This window comes from Genypterus blacodes, unplaced genomic scaffold, assembly GCF_046128005.1.
Source record: "Genypterus blacodes isolate CSIRO-AG114 ecotype Tasmania unplaced genomic scaffold, CSIRO-AGI_Gbla_v1 ptg000028l_1, whole genome shotgun sequence".
NCBI classification, from domain to species: domain Eukaryota; kingdom Metazoa; phylum Chordata; class Actinopteri; order Ophidiiformes; family Ophidiidae; genus Genypterus; species Genypterus blacodes.
The window spans coordinates 734,251-756,142 of NW_027466841.1; the positions used below are offsets into that span (position 1 = coordinate 734,251).

The 21,892-nt window shown below is 49.3% G+C and overlaps 1 protein-coding gene across 2 annotated transcripts; it reads left to right on the plus strand.

The window, feature by feature from the left end:
• The first annotated feature begins 493 nt into the window (after nt 1-493).
• ttyh3a (tweety family member 3a) lies at nt 494-17,985 on the plus strand. 2 transcript variants are annotated; one of them, XM_076144365.1, is made up of 14 exons: nt 494-726; nt 3,308-3,477; nt 5,576-5,687; nt 5,805-6,025; nt 6,679-6,774; nt 7,102-7,174; nt 7,471-7,546; nt 10,599-10,654; nt 11,599-11,691; nt 12,395-12,487; nt 12,905-13,041; nt 14,297-14,473; nt 14,834-14,909; nt 16,156-17,985. In XM_076144365.1, exons 1-14 carry the CDS (start codon nt 601-603, stop codon nt 16,282-16,284), a joined length of 1,635 nt encoding a protein of 544 aa, XP_076000480.1. In that variant the 5' UTR covers nt 494-600; the 3' UTR covers nt 16,285-17,985. The 2 variants fall into 2 exon arrangements, with proteins under 2 accessions (XP_076000480.1, XP_076000481.1); XM_076144366.1 differs by lacking the exon at nt 16,156-17,985 and adding an exon at nt 15,307-16,135.
• The last annotated feature ends 3,907 nt before the right edge of the window (nt 17,986-21,892 follow it).

Consider the following 21,892-nt stretch of genomic DNA (forward strand, 5'->3'; position numbering starts at 1 on the left):
TGTTTATTCTCTTCGCGAACCAGGATGTCGGCGCTGAGAAAAATGTCGGGCCGAATAAGATCCGTTTCTTCTGGTTGTTACTCGCACTGGTAACCGAGTCACAGCGGACTGGGAACTAACCAGCAGCTAAACTAGCTAACATTAGCCAAGTTAACGCTAGCGTCAGAACAGGTCTAACCCGTCTGGAGGACTCGACTAGTGGAAACCAGTGCGAAAGTTGGCGTCTGGAGCACATTTCCCATTAACGACCAGTCCATTGTCAGCAGTGACTAGTCTCCAGGTCACTAGTTAACGCCACTGGTTAACTTAACTAGAGCTTCTGCTTTGTTCACTTCGTCTGTGCTGAGTTCAGTGCTGAAGCTGAAGGTCCGGAAGTTTATAAACGGAGCGCTGGGTGAAGAATGACGTATTTATCTGTAATGACGCCGTCGTAATTACGCTTAAAACTTCAGTTTTTGCTGACAGCATGATGGCTAAGGCTAGCAGCTAGCGTGTCTCCTCGGTGCCTTGTTATGTAGATCGATAGCTCCTCTCTCTGTATGAAGTGGATGCGCTTGTTTACACTCGTTTAGTTCGCTGAGACGTTTACATTGACTCGCTATGGCAGCAGTAGCGAGCTACACTCCACCGTGGTGGGTCAATCTGCTTCACAAACTGCCACATTTTAACTTGAAGTTCGAGCAAACCAGCAGTGATTTCCGACCAGAGGACTGGACATATCAACAGGTAAAGATCAGCTCGTTTTTTGAAAGTCTTTGTCTCGCTCAAATTGGGGTCAGAGAGCAGGAAGAGGCTCACAGGGGCTCATGACTAACAGCATGCATACATGAGCTCCAACACACACTGGGATGATTCAGAGGATGAGTCCAACATCCACTCATGTCTTAATGTGTGTGTGTTTGTGTGTGTGTGTGTGTGTGTCTGTGTGTGTGTGTGTGTGTGCGTGTGGGTGTGGGAACCAACATGTGAAGTCATGGCTACAGGGTTATGGAGGATCGTTACAGTGTTACAGCTTCACATGTGTACTGTTTCAGAAAAGCATGTGGTAAAGTCAGGCAGTCGGTCGGTCAGTCAGTTGGTTAACAGCGGATCGATTGTTGTTGTGTTTTCACTGAAGGTCATACTTGGATCTGATGTATTTGTTCGTCTACCTTTGTTTAATTTGTCTCTTTCAGTTTCTGTTTGCAATATGTTCTAACAGCTAACGATCTATTCTACGTTCTGCTCGTCTTTGCCGCCGCGTCAGTTCGGTTTCAGCCTTCACCTTCGTGGGAACAGACTGGATGTGGAGGAGGAGGATGAATGTGGTCTGCAGTGCCGCCTCCAAAGTCTCTCCGACAGATCTGCAGCATGCAAATAGCAGGCAGATCATTAGAGATTCTCAGTGACACACGTCCGGCTCTTTCACACCTGGTCTGAGCCGTCTGTGTGTGGCTGTCGTCCAAGTCTTCATCTCCTCAGGCACCGCAGTGACCTAGGGTGACCTGAGCAGCCATTGTTTTCAAAGTTCTGAGCCCTCACTCATGTGTGGGACACGTTGCAGCCTGCTGAACTGCCCCTGCAAAGGTCCTTCATCTGATTTAAGAGGTCCAGCTAGCTGTTCCAACAGGCAAGAGAGTGGAAACTGGATCCTGGCTTATTGCTCATTATACCATCACCTCTTACTAACGCCATCTGTTTTGGTCGCTTACGCCTCATCGGGTGTGCAGGTCAGGCCTGTCAGAGCAGAGACTCACACAGTGTATCAGTAATCTGTTTGTGTTTGTGCGTCAGTGTTGCCGTATTCGATTTGATTATCACAGAACCAAAAGCAGCGTGGACATTTATGCTCATTTAATTGTATTGTGTTGGCTGTGACATGTTAAGTCTTAACTAAGTCGATTACCAACGCTAACACAATCTGTTAATGCTCTTATTTGACTCTGTTCCCGTTTGAAAACCTCTCGAGCCTAAATAGGAAGTGGCACTTAGTGGTTTTTAAAAGGTTCTTTCAGACAAGGGTTAGTTTGTAGCATGATGCTGTCAGAGACTCTGTGAATGTGTGTGTGTGTGTGTGATTCTCTGATGAAGACAGCAGACAATCAAACGCACAGAGCTGACTGGGTGAGACAGAAAGTAGCTTTCTCCCATCCTTCTGCGGGAGTTGTTCAATCTCCCCGTTAAGGAGCATTTGGGAAGCGTAGCTGACATGAGCACACTGTTTGTGTTCACGCTGTTTTTTGAGTCAGAGAACCATGATTACTAAGATACAGGAAGAGACCGCAGAGTCAGCAACACGCACACACACACACACACACACAGGGGCATGCAAAGTGTTACAGATGAAACCCATGGCGACGGGAAAGAGTTCTGCCACCGCACCCTGTGTTTCACTTCTGCTAACCGGTGTGGATGTCAGATATGGGCCATGATTTAAGGGAGAGATGAGCCTGGCTGAGCATCTCACAGAATGGATCGGCTGCGGTGGCGGCGGCTCTGAACAATCAATATTGATATGATCTGTGTCTTCACTATTATTCCTCTGGTGAGAGTCAGAGTTTGGCTGTCCGAGCTGTGACTCTGAAGTTCATGTAGTAATAAAAGAAAACATTACGAGGCTTATTTAGTTTAGTTTATTAAAATATGTCCTTCACCCTGCAGACGTCCTTCTAAGCTCTCAGGGAAGTGGGACATAGTCCAGATGGCCCAGCTGTCAGTGGTCAATAGTGCCATGGACCTGCTTCATGAATGCAGCTCCACTCAGACTGAAAGAAAACGGCACGGCACAAAGTCAAACGCTCTGGTTCATACCCAAGCAGCTGAATGTTTACAGACAAATTCATCGGTTTGTTTCAAGCAGTGGAGACGTTTCAGGCCACGCAAAACATCCTCACCATATATTTCACATCTCTAACCTCCCCTACAGGTGGCCTTAGTCACGCCGGTGCATTATTTAGAAAGATTAAACAAATAACAACAACCAATGGCTTTCTACGGAGCAAAAGTGGCGGGATGGAAATCTGCCCCGGCCCTGAATCCTCGGGAGCATTCAGCGAACACAGAGGCCTCACTGTGTGACCCACATAGGAAGTGCTGCTCAAGGCAACGGGCTGAATGATGATAATTGTATGTAGCATATATTATGGTGCCGAGTTAAAGAGTTAGTCAGTCACTGCGCATCTCTGATCCTCCTTCACTCCGTTTGCGTTTTAATACCACAAGTGACGGCTCTCTGTTATTAATCTATTCTTTCCTCCTATTCTTGAGAAAAGGTTGACAGCCATGAAGTTTCTCTTGACCCCTTGTCTCTGTCTCTGTCCCCCTCCAGTCCATCCTTCTACTGGGAGGCATCGCGCTCGCCTGTCTGGCCCTGGACCTCCTCTTCCTGCTCTGCTACTCCTGCTGGCTGTGCTGCCGGCGGAGCAAGAGGGAAGAGTCGTCCAAAGCCGACTGCTGCTGCACGGCCTGGTGCGTCATCGTCGCAACGCTCGTCTGCAGGTAAGCGGGCACACACTCGAGCGGAGCGGCGAGGGGGGCAGTGCTTGTTATCTGGACTCTAAACAGAATCACCAAGACTTCAGACTTGCAGTAATGCTAGAATTGGTGTGTGTGCGCGTTTCTGTTCCTGTTTTGTTGGGTTAAATCATTTATGAGATGCGTTGACAGCTTCTGGAGACGGTATCCAGCAGCAGCGGCAGTGTAGTTTATGTGAGGAAGGACCCAGGCCTCAGATCACCAAAGCTTCAATCGCAGTTTAACCCAACCTACAGTTTCGGCTGGTAATTTGCTGCCGAAGTGACAGAAATTCAGCCTTGCAATCTCAGTTCCCTGCATAATTTGTGGCGGTTTATAGAAATAAAATTACCCGCTTTAGAAGAACAGTTCATTTTGTTTTCTCCCCACTGTTGACGAGCCCCCCCCCCCCCCCCCCCGGAGAGCAATCAGGCTCGGATCAGAGCAACAACATAAAAGAGCCTCGTGGACTTGATGAGCGCAACAACCGCATCACGCTTGTTGTGTACCTGCGACCGCTTGCGTGCGTCTGCCAAAGCAGGAAGGGCTGAACCGGGCGAGATCAAACACTCACGCCTGTGTGCTGAGAGGCTTTGTTCCGTTATAATGCGATCAACCACATGTGGCATCGCACAGAGCTACACCCAAGCCATTTCCTAGAAGCACTGTCAATTTCCTGCCTTTTTCTGTTTTTCATAAGCGTTTCTCACTCGTGTTTGCTCCCCTGGTGACGGTAGAAGGTGGGATTGTGAAAATACGGAACTCGGGGAGCGATAAAGTCTCCGCCAGCTTGACGGCGTTGGTGGATTTTGTTTATTTATACAACTGAAGCGACCGTGCTTCAGTTCACCATTTCCACCCTGCAGAGTGTGAGAGGCAGTGATTAGAGGCACTCTGGGAAATGAGGAAAGCCATTGACTGGCTGCAGGCCCGATACACTCGGCCTGACTGAGCCCCAGGTGCTTCAGCTTATCAATACAGCCCCGCTTGATCAAATCCAAAAAGCTGCAGCGACACTACTTAAAAACGCCGAGAGACAGGCACACACAGAGAGAGAGAGAGAGAGAGAGAGAGAGAGAGAGAGAGAGAGAGAGAGAGAGAGAGAGAGAGAGAGAGAGAGAGAGAGAGAGAGAGAGAGAGAGAGAGAGAGAGAGAGAGAGAGAGAGAGAGAGAGAGGGAGAGGGAGAGGGAGAGGGAGACCTTTGGTTGCTGCCTCAGGTTTGAAATGTGAATAAAGAGAGAGGGGCAGACATAGAGACAGACAGAGGGAGAACGAGAGGGAGACATAGAGACAGACAGAGGGAGACATAGAGACAAGGACAGGGAGACATAGAGACAGGCAGAGGGAGAGAGAGAGGGAGACAGAGGGAGACATAGAGACAAACAGAGGGAGAGGGAGACATAGAGACAGACAGGGGGAGAGAGAGAGCGCGAGAGAGAGAGGGAACACAACAGTTTGATTTGTTGGTATCCTGACAAACATGGTGGAGACTTTCATACTTTCAGAATGACCAGAAGTGAGGTGTGTGTGTGTGTGTGTGTGTGTGTGTGTGTGTGTGTGTGTGTGTGTGTGTGTGTGTGTGTGTGTGTGTGTGTGTGTGTGTGTGTGTGTGTGTGTGTGTGTGTGTGTGTGTGTTCAGGTAAATGTTGAGCAACTTCCTGTTTGTGAGTTGCTCGCTCTGTGTACCTCTGTCAGAGCTACTTGTGCCTGTGCAGTTGCTCTGGCTGTTCCTGCGAGGAGCGGAGGAGCTCTGACCTCCCGCCTCAGAGCCGTCTTTGTCAGCCGTGCTGGGGGCTTCAGGGGGGCATAGCTGCTCCATTCCTCTGTGTTACCATGGCGCTGTATGGTCTCTTTCTGCCCCAGCTCAATGCCGCCCGTTGACCGGGGGTTCTGAGCCGACGGGGTTAACGCAGAGTTCACACGCCTCTCCCTCCGTCTCGCTGACTATCTCCCTCAAACTCTCTCATTCTCCGCTCTGTCTTTTTCCCCTCCTCCTCCTCCTCCTCCTCCTCCTCCTCCTCCTCCTCCTCCTCCTCATCATCACCCTTCTCTCCACTCCCTTTTTCTTTGTCTCCCCCTCAGTGCTGGCATAGCTGTCGGTTTCTATGGGAACGGCGAGACCTGTGATGGAGTGAACCGGCTGACGTACTCCCTGCGCCACGCCAACCGCACAATAACCGGGGTTCAGAAGCTGGTGAGACCGGAGAGCAAAAATGGATCCAAAACAGAAATTGCACAAATCGCCGCCACCGCACCGTGAATTCCCTGCGAGCTCCGTCTTGACCTTGCGCGTCTCTTTTGTTGGCTTCAGGTCTACGACAGCACGTCCTCACTGAACCAGACGGTGGAAGACGATCTGCAACAGCTTGAGGGCCAGTATGCAGAACACACAGACTACCTGTCCATCATCCAGAAGCTGCAGGGCCAGCTGGAGGAGCTGCTGCGACAGATGGCGGAGATTCCCTTCTGGGAGCGCACCAACATCTCCCTGGAGGAGCTGGCTGTCGTAATCGAGCTCTACGACTGGTACAGGTGAGAACGCAGCGTGGAACACAAGCACGCCGCCTCTCATTAAGCCCCATAATGCAACGTTCCAACCATATGAAGGCAGAACCCCGTGCGTTCTGTTGAATTTGCTTAAAAGTAGGTGTGAATTTCCCTGCGTCCCCCTTGACAATATGGCAGTTCTGACAGTGCGAGTGTTCCTGCATACACACTGAGAGCACACACACTGAGAGGATACACACTGAGAGCAGTCCCGCAGCGTTCCAGCCGCCTTGTTAATAAGTATCAGTGTCAGACATTAGCAGCAGACGGCTCGGCAACAATGTAAAGCTTTAAGACGACCTGCCTGCGCCGCCGCTCCGTGTTTAATATTCCAGGCAGCCGGCCGCGTCGGTAATTCATCAGCTTGAGAGGCCTCGGCTGTCACTCACACTCGTTCGCACTCAGGTTGAAAGTAAGTCTGGTCCCCGGCGGGCGGGCGGGGGGGGTCTGAGCCAAGGCGGCGCTGTCGGATACTTATGCGAATTAAGATCTCGCAAATCAAAAACTGGGACAAGGGAAGCAGGCGGAGCGAGCGGGAAGCGAAGGAGACGTCCTCTGTAAACTTAAACACACACACCGTCCCTGTTCAAGTTTCCTACTGACGGCCGTTTGTTGTCACTACCGTGCGTCTCTCACAGGTGGCTCGCCTACATCAGCCTGCTGCTCTTCGACGTCCTCATCTGCCTCCTGGTGCTGTTCGGCCTCATTCGCAACTCCAAGGGAACGCTGATCGGGTGAGTCTGAGGGCACTAAAGGGAAAAGCTCTCTGTTCTGGGAAATCAGGTTTTAACGGCCGTCGCAGAGAGGAGACACACTCACACACAACGCTCACGCAGAGGGAACGGATGTTTGCTTTACAATGACTTAACCTTGCAATTATGTTTGGATTCTTGAACTCGTCGTTTTGTTAGAATGTGTGTGTTCACTGCCTGTTGTGTCACTCTGTCCCTGTTCTTCCTCACCCCAAACCTCTAAACTGCAGACTTGTAGATGTAATGGCTTTAACACGACAGGATGAAGGTACTTAAACTCTCTCTCTCTTTCTCTCTCGCCCTCCCCAGAGTCTGCTTGTTCGGCATAGTGGCCCTGGTGATCAGCTGGGCCTCCCTGGGGCTGGAGCTGGCCGTGTCTGCAGTAAGTAGCTCCTCCACACACCGACATGTTGCCTCACACCTCATCCCCTCTTATTGAATGACATCATTCTTAGCTCCACAGCTCCTGAGTGCAGGTTTAAGCCGAATCAAAGACTCAAGATAGAGAGAAACGTCTGGATTAAATAATGCTTTACAGACATTCTTAAGGATAGTACTTGTGATTGTTATATATGATCTAAAGCTGCATTGCTGTAACCTTTTGCGTGTTAAATGTTTTGTGGATATTGATACGGCGTAAACACAGCAAATCTAAGCTTTGGTCCGTGGTCTCTCTAGGCCTCCAGTGATTTCTGTGTAGCTCCCGACACGTACGTCACCACAATGGCAGACCGGTATGGAGTCCTCAACCAAGGTGCCAATCACACACACACACACACACACACACACACACACACACACACAGTGCAATCGACAAGACCTGCTAGAACTGTTACCTGACCATACAGCAGAGAAAGTAATCAGTCAGAGGGTTTACATTCTAGTTTCTAATCAGTAATGAGTCTTATTATGGTAAACCTGTTTATTCAGCATCAGATCGGATTCAAACAAAGACTGTTCCTTCATCGGGACCCTCAGCTGTGGCATATTGATCACATGTAGGTGTGGAGGACTCGTTGACTGAGCTGTTAAATCTCCTGCTGTTTCATGGTCCCAAAGGGGGGTAGAGGGAGGGGGCGTCGGCCTTGTCTGCGCCCCATAAAACGCTCCTAAAAGATGGCGACCACATCTGCGGCAGGTCAGCAGGGCAGAGCGGTGTGTGTTCTTTAAACAGGAGGGCACGTCTCCTTTCAGTAATTGCCCAATCTGTCTGGGACAGGGTGAGCGCGAGGGGGAAATACGAGTGTGTCACGTGCGTGTGTGTGTGTGTGTGTGCCAAGTCCTCCACATCAATAAAAAAAAGAAGAGAATGACATTTACGACTCTGAGGCCTGAGCGACTTCACGGCTTCACGCAGTGTAACATTGAAGCGTACGGCTGATTTGGAGCACGAGCAGCATCACTGGCCTGTGAGCCGCGTTAGTGCCGCTCTGTGCTGCCGCTCTGCGCCGCCGCTGCTCTGCCTCAGGCTGGAGTCGTGCAGCACAGAGGGTCTCTGTTCCCTTTTTTTTCTTCCCCCCCCTCTTTTTTAATTGTGATGCGTGAACATAATATATCAGTATAACAGCAGAGTAACAAACGAGTGTGCGATCTCACCCCGCAGTGTGAAGCTCGTAAAGGCAACTTCTTACTTTACATGTTTATGTTCTCCCTGTGAAGCTCATACCTGCACCAGACTGAAGAGTTATGACTCGGCTCGATTTACTGCGTTTCTCTCCCGGTGGTTGGCTTGGACATTTATCATTTCAACAACCTCTCTTCGTCTTTGTTTTTATTGCTCATTCTACTCCCCTGCTCCTGATTGCACAATTGTGTCAGCATATTGGTCCCATCCACACAGAGGAGGAGGAGGAGGTGGAGGAAGAGGAGCGGGTTGATCTGTCATGTTGTCGACAGTGTGTCTCAGTTGTTGTGATCATTCCAATTGTACAGTTCTATGAAGCGATGGGGCGCATATTGTTCCAAATTCCAAACCAGTCATTCTAAATCTGAATAAGTGTCCTCATGATAACGATCTTCCTCCACACGACAGGGAGAGACACAGCTCAGAGTGTGACTCATCCCAAGCCCATATTAGTACATTGTGTGTGTGTGTGTGTGTGTGTGTGTGTGTGTGTGTGTGTGTGTGTGTGTGTGTGTGTGTGTGTGTGTGTGTGTGTGTGTGTGTGTGTGTGTGTGTGTGTGTGTGTGTGTGTGTGTGTGTGTGTGTGTGTGTGTGTGTGTGTGTGTGTGTGTGTGTGTGTGTCTTTGTAGCTATATGGAGTAACAGCAAAGATAATGTGTGATAATACCGTATCATAGCAACAACAATGGTTTGTTTTTGATATCAGGGCTAACATTGTAACCGACACGGGAAGCGGAGGCAGCGCTGTGACGAGGCTCCAACGCTGACAGACCTCAGGAAATCTGCTGCTCCTGATATTAACGCGTGTGTGTGTGTTCGTGTGTTAAGAGTGGGACCAGCAGATGGACGCCCCGTCCTCCGTCTGTCAGAAACCTTCCTCTCATCAGCTCACTGGCCCCGTGTGGGGAGAGAGGAGCTTGTGCGAGCGTCACCGGCTCCTTGTGCGGGGTCGGCGGCGGCAACGGCGGCGTGTTCTCATCGACAGCGCCGCAGCGTTTGAGTCACACGTTGGCTTATGAAGGATTTCTCATTCACTCCCACTCGGTGCTGTGAGGCCCAGTCAGAAGAAGCGAGTGAGTGAGTGAGTGGGTGAGTGAGTGAATGAGTGAGTGGGTGAGTGAGTGGGTGAGTGAGTGAGTGAATGAGTGGGTGGGTGGGTGGGTGAGTGAGTGAGTGAGTGAGTAGGTGGGTGTGTGAATGGGTGGGTGGGTGAGTGAGTGAGTGAGTGAGTGGGTTGTAACAACATGTGAAAGCCCAAAGCCCTCCTTCATCAGAACCTGTTTGCAGCTTCGGCGTGTAACTGTGAAAGAGCGCACAAGTTCAGTCACGCAAGTCATCTTAACAACTACACAATAGCCTCTGTAACTACTGTTTGTGTGGTGTTCAGGAGGCCGTTTGTAGAAAGGGATAGTTCACACGACGCGCTTCTTATTGGTTTGTGTTGTTGTGTGTGGTTGTATCAAAGGGAAGGAGTCACGCTTTCATGTCGGCGCTGCGTGTGTGAGATGTTCTCCACCGGAACGTTTGGCCTCAGTGCTCTGTATTAGCTGCGACACAGGCAGTCCAAGCAGCAAGACGAAGGCTCGGATCAAAACAACAAACACGGGTTTTAATTGGTGTGTTTGTTGGCTGTCTGCCGGTTTGTTAGTAACTCTGCGAAACACAACCGACAAGCTACAATCCACATTCTTTCTAAAATGATACAGGAGGGAGCTGTTGAACGGGAGTGAAGCTCTTGATTGTACGATGTTTCAACGTTTGTGTGTGTGTGTAAAGCTCTAAAGCGACACACACACACACACACACATTGACGTCCTCTCTCTCACTACTCACACTTAAGAGTTGGGCTTCCTCCGTTATCAGTCTAATGAGGAAGTATTGATTGTGTCCCTGTGAGTGTTTAGAGCAGCGGAGCCACAGCAGGTCTCAGTCGATTGAACAGCTGGCACAGTGTCGTCCCGGCCGGGCACTCGGGCTGACGGGAGGTTTTCTTTTTCCACGGCAGTTTATTTTATTTATTATTCACGACGGCGTCAAGAGTCCAGTCCGATCTCCTGACGCTGATATTGGACAAACTTAACAAACTGGTCTTTAACTTCAGAGTGACACACTTAAACATCTTAGGCCGTGACCCCCTGCTGCTATGCTCACCTGTTCTGCCTGTCTGTCTCTTTCCTTACAGACATCCTGCAGTACTACCTGGGCTGCAGTCTGGATCAAACCAACCCCTTCCAGCAGGTTTGTAAACATAGAAGCCTGGATTTCTTTCTGCAGGATTGGGAGCGTCCAACATGTCGTCTTGTTAGATTTCCCTCTGGCAGATAGCTTTGAACGTTGATGCTCATACTGCAGCCCTGGACAGACACAATATTATTGCCATATTTGTCCTGCATGATGCAGAGTGCAGTTTGCTCCAGAAATGTAAGTGGGCACACATGAGTCATTCCCATTGGCTTAAAGAGAGCGTTTCTGTCCCCAGGCGGCAGCAGCACAATAACTCCCATTCTGCCATCTGCCGTACACACACACACACACACACACACACACACACACACACACACACACACACACACACACACACACACACACACACACACACACACACACACACACACACACACACACACACACACTCACACACACGCACACACTAACACACACACGCACACACACGCACACACACACACACTCGCACACACACACACACACACACACTCGCACACACTCTCTCACACACACACATACATACTCACACACACACATACATACACACACACACACTAACACACACACACTGACACACACACACACACACTCGCACACTCGCACACACTCTCTCACACACACACACGTCTCTACAGACAGGAAGAGCTGCATTGCATCAGAGGATGTGTGTGACGCTCGCAATGTACCAAAGCACAAAGCCACTTTTGCATTTATAGTTTTCCTTTAATGGACCTTTACCTATATTTTGTCCTCCGAGCCGCATGAATAAATGAGAGCACCTGAGTGCTGCTCAACTTCAGGCCAACAGTAAAGAAACAGAGGTGATGTATAATGTAAACAACCTCCACGTGCCTCCGCAAGAGAAAGGAAGACGGGAGCCCGAAGGAGTTTCCTAATGATTAAGAAATGAGCTGCGAGCAGCCCCGCTTCAGTGTCGTCTTCCCGTTTGGTTTCAGATGCTCTCAGGAGGCCACAAAGCTCTGGTGGAGATGCAGGACGACGTGTGGGAGCTGCTGCGGTCGGCCACCGGAGAGTATAAACAAACCAAGGTACGCCTCCAGCTGTGTCACTCCATTCACATCAGCAGGGTAGATGTTACCTCAAACACACACACACACACACACACACGCGTCTCCCGGGCCCTATTGGTGACAAAGTGTCCTAGTGTGTGTGTGTGTGAGACTGTCACACTGACCTACAGAGGGGCCAAGTGTGACCTGCCCACATAAAGATCTGCTGACGGCCCACCTGGGACCTGCATTATGTCCAGTTAGCCGCATTAGGCTTTCACTAGCCCTCATCAACGCAAAGCCGGGGCTTTTGTTCCGTCCTGGTCCTTCCACTGTGGGGACAGAGGGACAAATGAGAGCTGACATAGGACAGCGACAGAGGCATAGCAATGTGCTGAGTGTGTGAGAACTTATCAGAGCATCAAACGTTGCTTTACAAGAAGAAGAATCTGTCCACTTCTTTGTTTTGGAACTTCAAATTGTCCAAATTGTGTGGATACGAATGAAATACAATTCCTCTCATGCTTGCAATCCTGTTAGCGCTCAGGGGAATGAGTGGTGTTCACTTGCCATTAAGAAATTGTGGGTCACTGCTTCACATTATCTGCCTTTTTGCCAATGGCTGTCAAACTACCACGTCGCTGCGTTTGAAGAGTGGACGGCGGCGGCGCGCGGTACCATGCAAAGATATAAACGCAACAAAACAAAAAAATGCAAATCTTGGTGTCTCGTCTTCTTGCAGGGACGTTTGGAAGAGATCCAGGCGGTGCTGAACGCCACAGAGATCAACCTACATCAGCTCACCGCTCTGGTAGACTGCCGGAGCCTGCACATGGTGAGCAGGGACGAGGGGACGAGGAGACGAGGAGACGTATCAGATGAGACAGGCGTACTTTACGCCCGCTTAGACTCTAGATGAGGACCTAGGGACTGATTTGGTGCGATGTCTTTGTAGTGCAGCTAAGTTGTTCTATGATACAAACAACGACACGTCAGCATGAATCACTTCAGCTCCGGCTCACGTTCATGTTGCTTGTGCACCATTAGCCCGGATGCAGGACAGGTAGTCACAGTTAATGTCTCTATATGCTGAGAGGAATTGGACAGTAAAATGTCCACAGCCCCGCTTTGTGTAGCTCTTCCCTCTTCACTCCAAACATGGTGCCTTCAGTTTCACTTCCTTTAAATCAGAAAACATTGTAAACCCATTTTAAGAGCCCATGTTTGAAAGTGTGTGTCCCCCTGGTTGCAGGACTACGTCCAGGCCCTGACTGGAGTGTGTTACGACGGACTGGAGGGTCTCATCTACCTGGTGTTCTTCTCCTTCATCACCGCCCTCATGTTCAGCTCCATCATCTGCAGCGTCCCCCACACATGGCAGCGGAAGAGGTGAGGCCCGGCTCACCCTCGCCCATAGCAACCAGGGCAAAACTGTGTTAGCATTCTGTATAGTGTCGTGAATTATTGAAGGTGATAAGCCCATCAATTAATGATGGAATGACATCATTTGACCCTTTGTTTTACACCGTATGGGAATGAAACAGCCGCAGGAATCCAGCAGGAATCTCTCCGTGCAGGTGGACGCCATTATTTCTTTCAGGCTTGCGTTTGTTTGCTGTTGCGTGACAGCGCTGTGTTTACCGTTGGGATGTGGCCAGAAGGCTTCAGCTGCCGCCTTAAATAGATTTGCTTTCCCGTTATCTCCTTTTATAATTGTGCAGCGTTGGCCTGAATCTATCAGAAGTGTCGCCTCTGAGCCCGGTGTCACTTCCTGCAAGCAGAGGGTTGGAGTCGCTCTGATTTCCCTTTTTCTCTCAGCGGAAGAGAACATTTGCATGAGCGGCCTTCAGCTCAGCTGCAGCGTGTAATTAACTGAGCCCTCCTCACCGCCGGGCGGGGGGGCCTTCATCAGTCTGATCTCAGTCGGAGCTTCCTGTCATAAAACCAAGCAGACACGCGACACGCTAGTTGCTCCTGCTAAGCTTGTTGTGTTAAAGCGCTGTGATGATCCGAGTTTGTTAAATCCTTTTGATGCCATCTGGGTGTTGTTCACTTGAAATTGCAAGTTATGATGACAGTTTAATCTAATGTGCAAGGCAACAACTGCTATTGTATCAGTGTTACTATGGTGATTATTATTCCCTATGGTAATACTGATTGTTTGGCTGCGGAGTTTGGAAAGCTGCATCAAATAGGATGATGTCATGGAAAAGCTATGTAGGAAATCCCCGTGTGAGAGTGTGTGTGACCACTAGAGGGAGACAGAGCCCATGATGTGTGACTTACATTTGACTTACATGTGACTTACTTACTCTCACTTCTGCACTGGAGTCACACTGAGGTTTATTTCACACACAGAAACGGACTTCAACAGAAAACTTATGATGTCATCGAAACAATGGAATCACTTCTATTGTAATGACGGTGTGTGTTGGTCCTCCTCCTCTTCCTCCTTTTGGAAATGAGGAAGCTTCTAAGTCTTTGTTCTTTATTATTTGCTTGCAATTCATCATGTTTTTCTCCTTCAGGCGGTGATGAAACTGAATGAAAGACTGGTTGAGAATAACACAGCTCACACGGCTCCATCAGAGAGGAGAGGGCGCCCTCTGCTGGCTGTCTTAACACCTACATTCTGTGTTTGCAGTGTGGAAGACGACATGGAGGACGAGTCCCTGAGCCACGGCGGTGGGAGGCAGAACAACGACAACCTGTACCGGGTCCACATGCCCAGCCTGTACAGCTGTGGCAGCAGCTACGGCAGCGAGACCAGCATCCCCGCTGCGGCTCACACTGTCAGCAACGCACCTGTGACAGAGTACATGTAAGTCACACTGAGTGGAAACCCCGAGTGGTGTCTGAGCTACGCGGTCTGGGTCGTCTCAGTGTTTGTGGAGCAGGCAGGGGCTGATATTAGACTCCTCCTGAGCTGCTGAAGTTTCCCCTGAGAGGCTGAGAGTCACATGGTGGCCAGCAGATGCAGCTGTTGCTCTCCAGCTGTGATCCCTGTGAAATCCAAGGCTGCCGGCCCTCTTGAGTGAAGCTCAGGATTAGGAAATCTGGGGGAGGGAATCCTTCTACACATTCAGTTGTGTTGGAATGTGATCTAAGAGTTTGGTTTTGCTGAACAGTTGTTGTTTGTTTGCATCCTGTGTGTGATGTCGCTGTGTGTTTCCTTCAACAGGGCCCAGAATGCTAACTTCCAGAACTCCCGCTGTGAAAACACGCCTCTGATTGAACGAGAGTCTCCACCACCCTCTGTAAGTGGAACATCTCCTCCCCAACCTCTCCTATCCACAGATCACAGATCACCCCCGGATCAGGAACAACAGAGATTTGAGTTTATGGTATTATACGCGAGACCCACAGAGCGATGTCATGCTTTAACAATAGAAACCCCCACAAGAGTTAACAGCCTAAGCTACCAGCGACCCCGCCATTCCTGGAGTGTGTGTGTGTCTGTGTGTGTGTGTGTGTGTGTGTGTGTGTCTGTGTGTGTGTGTGTGTGTGTGTGTGTGTGTGTGTGTGTGTGTGTGTGTGTGTGTGTGTGTGTGTGTGTGTGTGTGTGTGTGTGTGTGTGTGTGTGTGTTTGTGTTTAGATGCTGCTTCTTTTCTACACTTTCTCTTGTCGTTTTTCCCCTCTGTAAATCCACACAGTTGTATTTGACTGCCGTCGACAGTCCCAGCGGTTACAGCTGGCAGTTAAAGCCTTCGGGGAGTTCCAGGTCATTTTGGTAACTTCATCAGCTTTACACACAGGTACAGAACATGCCCCGCCCCCTCCCCGCTCCCCTCCTTCACTACCTGGCCTGCTCCTCCTCTGTGGCACCTCCTTCCCGACCTCGCCGCCTACGTCCACGTGCAGCTGCGGCCTCTGGAGCCCCCACCCACCCTCTGTCCCCACTCTTGCAAAGTACCACCTGATTGTTGTTTCCTGTGGCCCCAGGCTGCATGTCCACTTCCCCGTCCACGTCCCCGTCCCCCCCTACCAGGATCTTTGAGTCAATGTCTGGGACGCTGCTCATCACATGGTCTAGCTTTGTCTTGATTCTTGGTTTTCAGGATAAAGAGTTAAATATCCTTCACCCCCTTCCGTGGTAGAGATGGTAAACAATCCCAATGTCAGTCTCACGTTCCTTCATTCAGACGTTCCTCAACAAGCCGTCCTGTAAACCAAGTCAACCAACCAAGTCCATGTGGCTCAGTCAGATGTGTTTTTGTGAATGTTTCTAACGCTCGCTCGCTTGTTCCTACCAAAGCATGGATGCGTCTGTCTGCCTCCCCTCTCCTCCTCTCGTACTGGAATGCCCCTCGTTGTCGTGATGTTTGTCTGAATCGTTTTAAGGTTCAGTATAGAAACTGGCGCCCGGTCAAGTCGTGTGGAATCCAACAAAGAGGCAAAGAACCAATGAGATCCAGAATTGATCTTGTAGCGTTTCTATCATACTTCCTGTGTTAGGATCTTATACTACATGATGTTGTTTGTTCTTGTTTTGTTTCTCCCAGTACACGTCCAGCATGCGAGCCAAGTACCTGGCAAACAGCCCCCCAGGCGCCCCAGGCGCCCCAGGCGCCACCGGACGCCCGGAGGCCACCAGCCGCCCGGACGCCGCCGGCCCCTCGGCGCCACACTGAGCCCAAACTGGACCCCGGATCCACGTCTGTGAAGCCACGCGGCCCGTTCAATCCCCCCCGCCGCATTCCTCCACTCAGTCATCACAACCATTAACCTGTTCTGGCTCAGTCCACTGGAAGCTTAAGAGCACCAAGAGCCCAGAGCCAATCAGATCTCAGCCTTTTAGATTCTCAGACAATTTGTCAAAACCCAAACAAATGTTTTGCTGAATTGTGGAATTATCTGATACACAACCCGGAGTTCAACCACAGTGCCAACAAAGCCACCATGAGCTTCACAGATTGTGGCTTTAAAGCTGCCATGTTGTTCCTCTCACTCCTTTCTGCCCCCTTATGTTTCCCCTCTTTCTTCATATCTAACCAGCAGTGGTGTGTGAACGACTCGGGACGTGTTCCAGTCTCGCCACTATTCCACTCAAAGTACTACTGGTTGTTGTGTAAATAAGATGTAAAGTACTGTACTGCTCTCTGCTGACAGTGGGAGTTTGGTAGGGAAGCCTTATGGAACATGGAGGGAGTGTGTAGATAGATTTGGTCGGCATCTCAGCTCCTCGGGCGTCGGTTCTGCCTGAAGGACCGGTTGAATCTGGTTTAAACTGTCAAATTTGCATAATTTTGCGGTAAACGTTGACATATGGCATTTGTGCACCACACACACACACACACACACAGACAGACACACACACACTTGAGACGACTCTGACCTGCGTTTCTGTCTTAACCCTGATGAGAGCAGCTAAGAGACGCTTTTATACCACTGGAAGCAGAGACTTTTCTACAGCCCGACGAAGACGATGGTGAAGCAGCGGGTGACTCTCTCACAGCCCCTCTTCACCAGATCTCCTCCTCCTCCTCTCCCCTGTTTCTGTCCATCTCATCCTCCTCTGCAAAACTGGGACTCTTCGCTCCTTCCCCCGATGCATCAGCGATGGCTCGCAAATGTGTTTTAGCATTTATAACAACAACTAGATTGTGTGTGTCGGTGCCTGGAGCAGGAGTCCGTGGGAGGATGGTGATTAACCCTTTGTCCCCAGCTCATCTTGTAAATCTTCAGTCGGGGGGCCTGATTTTCCTCCTGAAGCACAACGACGATCCTCCTTCGCACGGAGTGACATCTTTGTGCGTTCGGGCTCCAGGTGTGTGTGTCTGAGACTGACTGAGAGCAGGAGCCTTTTTAAAAACGTCTTAAGTTAAGCCTGTTTGTAAAGGTGACGTCACCGGAGCAATCACGCCAGAAAAAATGAGCCTGAGCTTTAGTGTAGTTCTTTTTCCTAGAGTCGCTGTGTTAAACATGTTCACACACCGATGCAATCTGCTCTGGAGGCGTAGTCGAGTTCTCTTTGTCGGTTGTTATGCAAAAGCTGTTGTACAGAAGATAAAGACTTACAAAATGCAAAAAAAAAAATTCATTTTAAGGGATCTTATTTCACATTTTTAGACATTTCCATTTGCTTGTTTGTGTTTTTTTTTATTGCCTTTTTAGAATCTGTAGCAAGCACAAAGTGTTTCTTCATTAATGTGAATATGAACACGTAGATTTAATTTCCCCTCTTTTTTTGTTTTGGAATAAAAATCACTGTAGATGTAATCTTTTGTTTTTTATATCCATCGTGTGTTGCGATCTCGACCGTGTTTATGTAAATCCTGTGGTTCTATTGAGATGAATGCTGTGTTCGAAAATTAAACAAACTCTTAACTGTAGTCTGCTGGTCTGGTGGTTTCTTATCTTCAGACAATATGAATGGATAAATATCTTAAATAGCTGATTGTACTCCGACATCTGGTCACTTGGTAGCTTAATAATGTCTCACACACACACACACACACACACACACACACACACTTACCCTCTCATAGTAGAGAGCATCGGTTCTCACACTCACACACAGTGTACTGCAGGCAACATACAGCCTCCAGATCACCCGGCGACACGTTCAAGTGACGTGGGAACAAAGTCACTCAGAGCCACCTGAACATCCAGCACATCCACTCTGATGCTTGTACTTAAGCAGAACCAGAAGTTTGAGAGCCGCCGTAATAGATACAGAGTATGTGAGGTTGCATTACTGCTGTCCAGTATTTGAATATAAATAACTGTGCGGTTTATCTGTGCATGGCTGTGATTGGTGGCAGATCTCGGCGCAGAGTAGAAAGGCGGTTTTGTGTCGGTGACCCTCTGAGCAGACGGCAGGCAGGGGTCAGCGTCTGCAGCAGGCCAGTGGCTTCCTGCAGGCTGCCAGCCAGCTGCTGTCGCCCCAACACAGCTACTCATGAGGGAGAGGGGGGTGAGAGGGAATATTAAAGGATGAGAGGGAGTGAACCTTCATCCTCTTCAAGCTCAGGGCCAGACTTTCCTCAGATGTGGTCCTCGTACTGGAGCCATCTTGGTAGAATCTCTTCACTCATTCAGTCCAATGTTAAGATGCCAAATCAGTCAAACACTTGATCTGATTTCCGTAGTAATCTTGGCAGTAAACGCAGTACTTTTTTTCTAGAGATGAATACAGAGGTTACATCATCTCCTGGGTCCCCTGCAGTTTATTGTCCTGACCAGGCCAGACAAAGCAGTAAACAAACAAAGCATGACGGAGGCAGAACGCTTTTCACAGGCCGTCTTACACGCACAGAAGACATGCAAATGAAATTTCACACGGTCTCACTGTCGAGGAAATTGAATTAGCCTGCTTGTTGCTGGACTGGAGGAATGCATTACTAATGCTTTGAGGTGAGGAGCTGAATGGTGAGGAGGGGGGGAGGTGGCTGCGCCCTCTGACCCCCCGACAGACACTTCCTGAGTCTGGCTGGGCTCCACGCCAGGTGGTTGTACCACAGCTCTCATTCTGATTCTGTCTGCTCCAAGCCAAGCAGCTGCAGCAGAGTAAGGACCAAAGTGAGGACACACAGGAGACTTTAAAACACACCCAGAGTATCATAGAGACCAGCCTGCAGGGTCCCAACGGCCCTTTAAAAACAGACTTGGATGGTTTGATGGTTTTTACCCACATGAAGTGATGAACCACAGCTAAACCCTTTGAAGTCACAGCAAACCAAGGCACCGGCTCTAAAAGGCTCCTGCACTTCAGTCTGAACATGTTGTTCTTACATGGTTAGTCAATTTTAGAAAAATCTTAAAAGCTCTTTAATATTTAAAGATTTATTTTTCCAATTAAAAAAATCTATATGTGAAATTTGACCATTCTGGGCAAATGTCAAAAACTATTAAAATCATTTTAATTTATTTTATTTTATTTTATTTTATTTCTCCTGACATTTTATTTCCCTCTCTTCCTCCAGACGTCCATGTTGTCTTTCATGGTGGGACGGTTGAGCACAGTGAGCAGTGAACGTGGACGCTTTGCCGTCCTGCTTGAGGAGGGAGTCCTGCCAGACTCTTTGTGCGCTGTGCCGCTTACGAGGGGCCGGGCGGTGGAGGAAACAGGGCCGTGGCTTGTCTCCTTTGTGGCTGAGCTCTAAAGGGCGGCAGCTGTATCCTGGGTGTCGCTGCAACCCTTATTCACAACTCAGCTCCTCCTTTGTCCACACCAGAGCCCTCAGAGGGACCGGAGGAGGATTTATGGAGCCGTCTCCCTCTCCTCACCTTCACACTCCTGAGCCTCCTGCTCGCTCCGACGCTTCACACACTCTCTCCCTCTGTGGTCAGAGATTTTCATGCGTTCAAAGCGTTTCTGTTTCCTTCCTGTGCTTTGATGGTTGGTCGTCCCCTCTGTGAGGCAGATGTAACGATCCAGTGGTCCACCTCTAAAACACACCACATTAGAGTTCTGACCACATTATCTCTGCCAGGACCTTACTGCTTCCATATTACCAGCAGCCCCATCTAAATCAAGTAGACAGTAAAGGTTATTTGTAGAACCTCAGATCCAAACCGACTCGGTGGTTTTGCCGCAACATGATGATATGTGATCCTTAATTCTCCCTGCCAGCAGAATGTATTTCAGTCCAGCATGAGCGTTCACCAGCTGCGTGGACCTGCTGTCCTCCACACTGATGAACTGTAAACGATCTGTACACACTGACAGGCCGTCTGGTTTCCTGTCATGATGACAATAATCACAGATCGTTTGCATGCTGCCTTGCATTTGTGCCGAAACACTGATGAGTCATTTCAACACGTCTCACTAATGAAAAGAAGATGTGTTTACTAAACGTTGGCACTGACTTGTATTCAAATTTGGGTTGCATTTAATACAGGAAGCTATTTGATACATGACATCATTTTTCCAAAGTGTTTGCACTGCGCCCTTCATCACGTAATACAAAACTTCGATGGCAAACTTATAAACCAGGCCGAGATGGAGCCTGCCTGGCTCTCCTTCAGCTTCCTGGCATCCCACGCTGAAGTGTGGGTGCCGTGAAGTTCAAGCTCTCCTGTTCTAGTGATATGGGATACCTGGATTATAGTAAAGTCCCACTTCCTCCGCCTTTAGCTCACATGAGGAGGATTAGAGGCCTGTGCAAGCCGCGGTGAGATCTCTGTGGGGCAGCAGCGGGAATCGTCCCGCCGCTGCTAATCCTGCACACAATGCAGACTGTTAATTGGAGACCGACTGATACAATGAAGGAAAGTCATGAAGACAATGTGTGAGGGGGCCTTGAGCTGTGTAATCCCCTGTGGAACGCTGCTCTCTGCCAGCTGCTGGAGTTCAAGTCCCAGTATACGTCCAGATTTAGGTTTGTAATCAGGGGCTACAGGCTGCATTTCACTGTCTGCCTGCCTGTCTGTCTGCCTGTTTGCCTGTCTGTTTGTTTGTTTTGGAGCGACACAAACAAACAGTGTCATTACCCAGTTGTGAAGTTTCACATGTTGGGACGCGACCCTGTGATGAAGGTGCAGAAAAGCTCACTGAGGCGTTTGTGTTGCAATCAGCAGGATGCAAAGGTCGGACGTGTGATGTGTTTCCTGTCACTCAAACGGAGACCAGCAGGAGTTTATCTCTACATCCAATATTTCTTTTCTAAGTAAATCTAAATGAAAGCTATGAGTTGATTTGTCTCACACTGATCCTGTCTCTGCTCTAAAACTGCTCTCAGGCTCATTCTGCGTCGTTAGGAGGGTGACAGATGCTTTCACTGCTTGTTGTTGGGTTTCACCCTGCGGTAAAGAGGGCGTAGAAACTCGTAGTGACTCGCCGTGACACGTCGTCATGTGGGAGGTTTTGTTGTGTCAACAGAACGTGACCGACGTGTGGATTCCGGATGAGTTACTATCTGCGGCGGATCATCAGCAGCGCCGGCCTGCAGTCGTATTTCACCCGCCGGCTGCTGGCAGGTGGCGGAGCAGACGAGGTGCCGCTTCACTCTGATACCATCAGAGCAGTTAGGTGTTTCACTCTCACCTGTCCACGCGTATGCAAATCGGAATTACTGACGTGACGACAAAAGGAGGAGGAGTTAGGAAGTAAAGCGGGAAAGGAACTGAGAATTTCCACTCAAATTCTGTAGCAAATTCTGTTTTTCTTCCACTAAAATCTTGAAAATCTGCTTCATCTGACAGCAAAATGAAACAAATGATGAACTTACTGGAGTATTCTCCCACGGTAACACTGCTCCTTTTATGTAAATATACAATCTGATTTCTGTCACACAC

Excerpts from the sequence above, each read along its gene's own strand:
- ttyh3a (XM_076144365.1), top strand. The coding sequence starts at position 601 with ATGGCAGCAGTAGCGAGCTACACTCCACCGTGGTGGGTCAATCTGCTT. Across the intron at positions 7,175-7,470 it reads TGGAGCTGGCCGTGTCTGCA|GCCTCCAGTGATTTCTGTGT; the intron begins GTAAGTAGCTCC and ends TGGTCTCTCTAG. Across the intron at positions 10,655-11,598 it reads AAACCAACCCCTTCCAGCAG|ATGCTCTCAGGAGGCCACAA; the intron begins GTTTGTAAACAT and ends GTTTGGTTTCAG.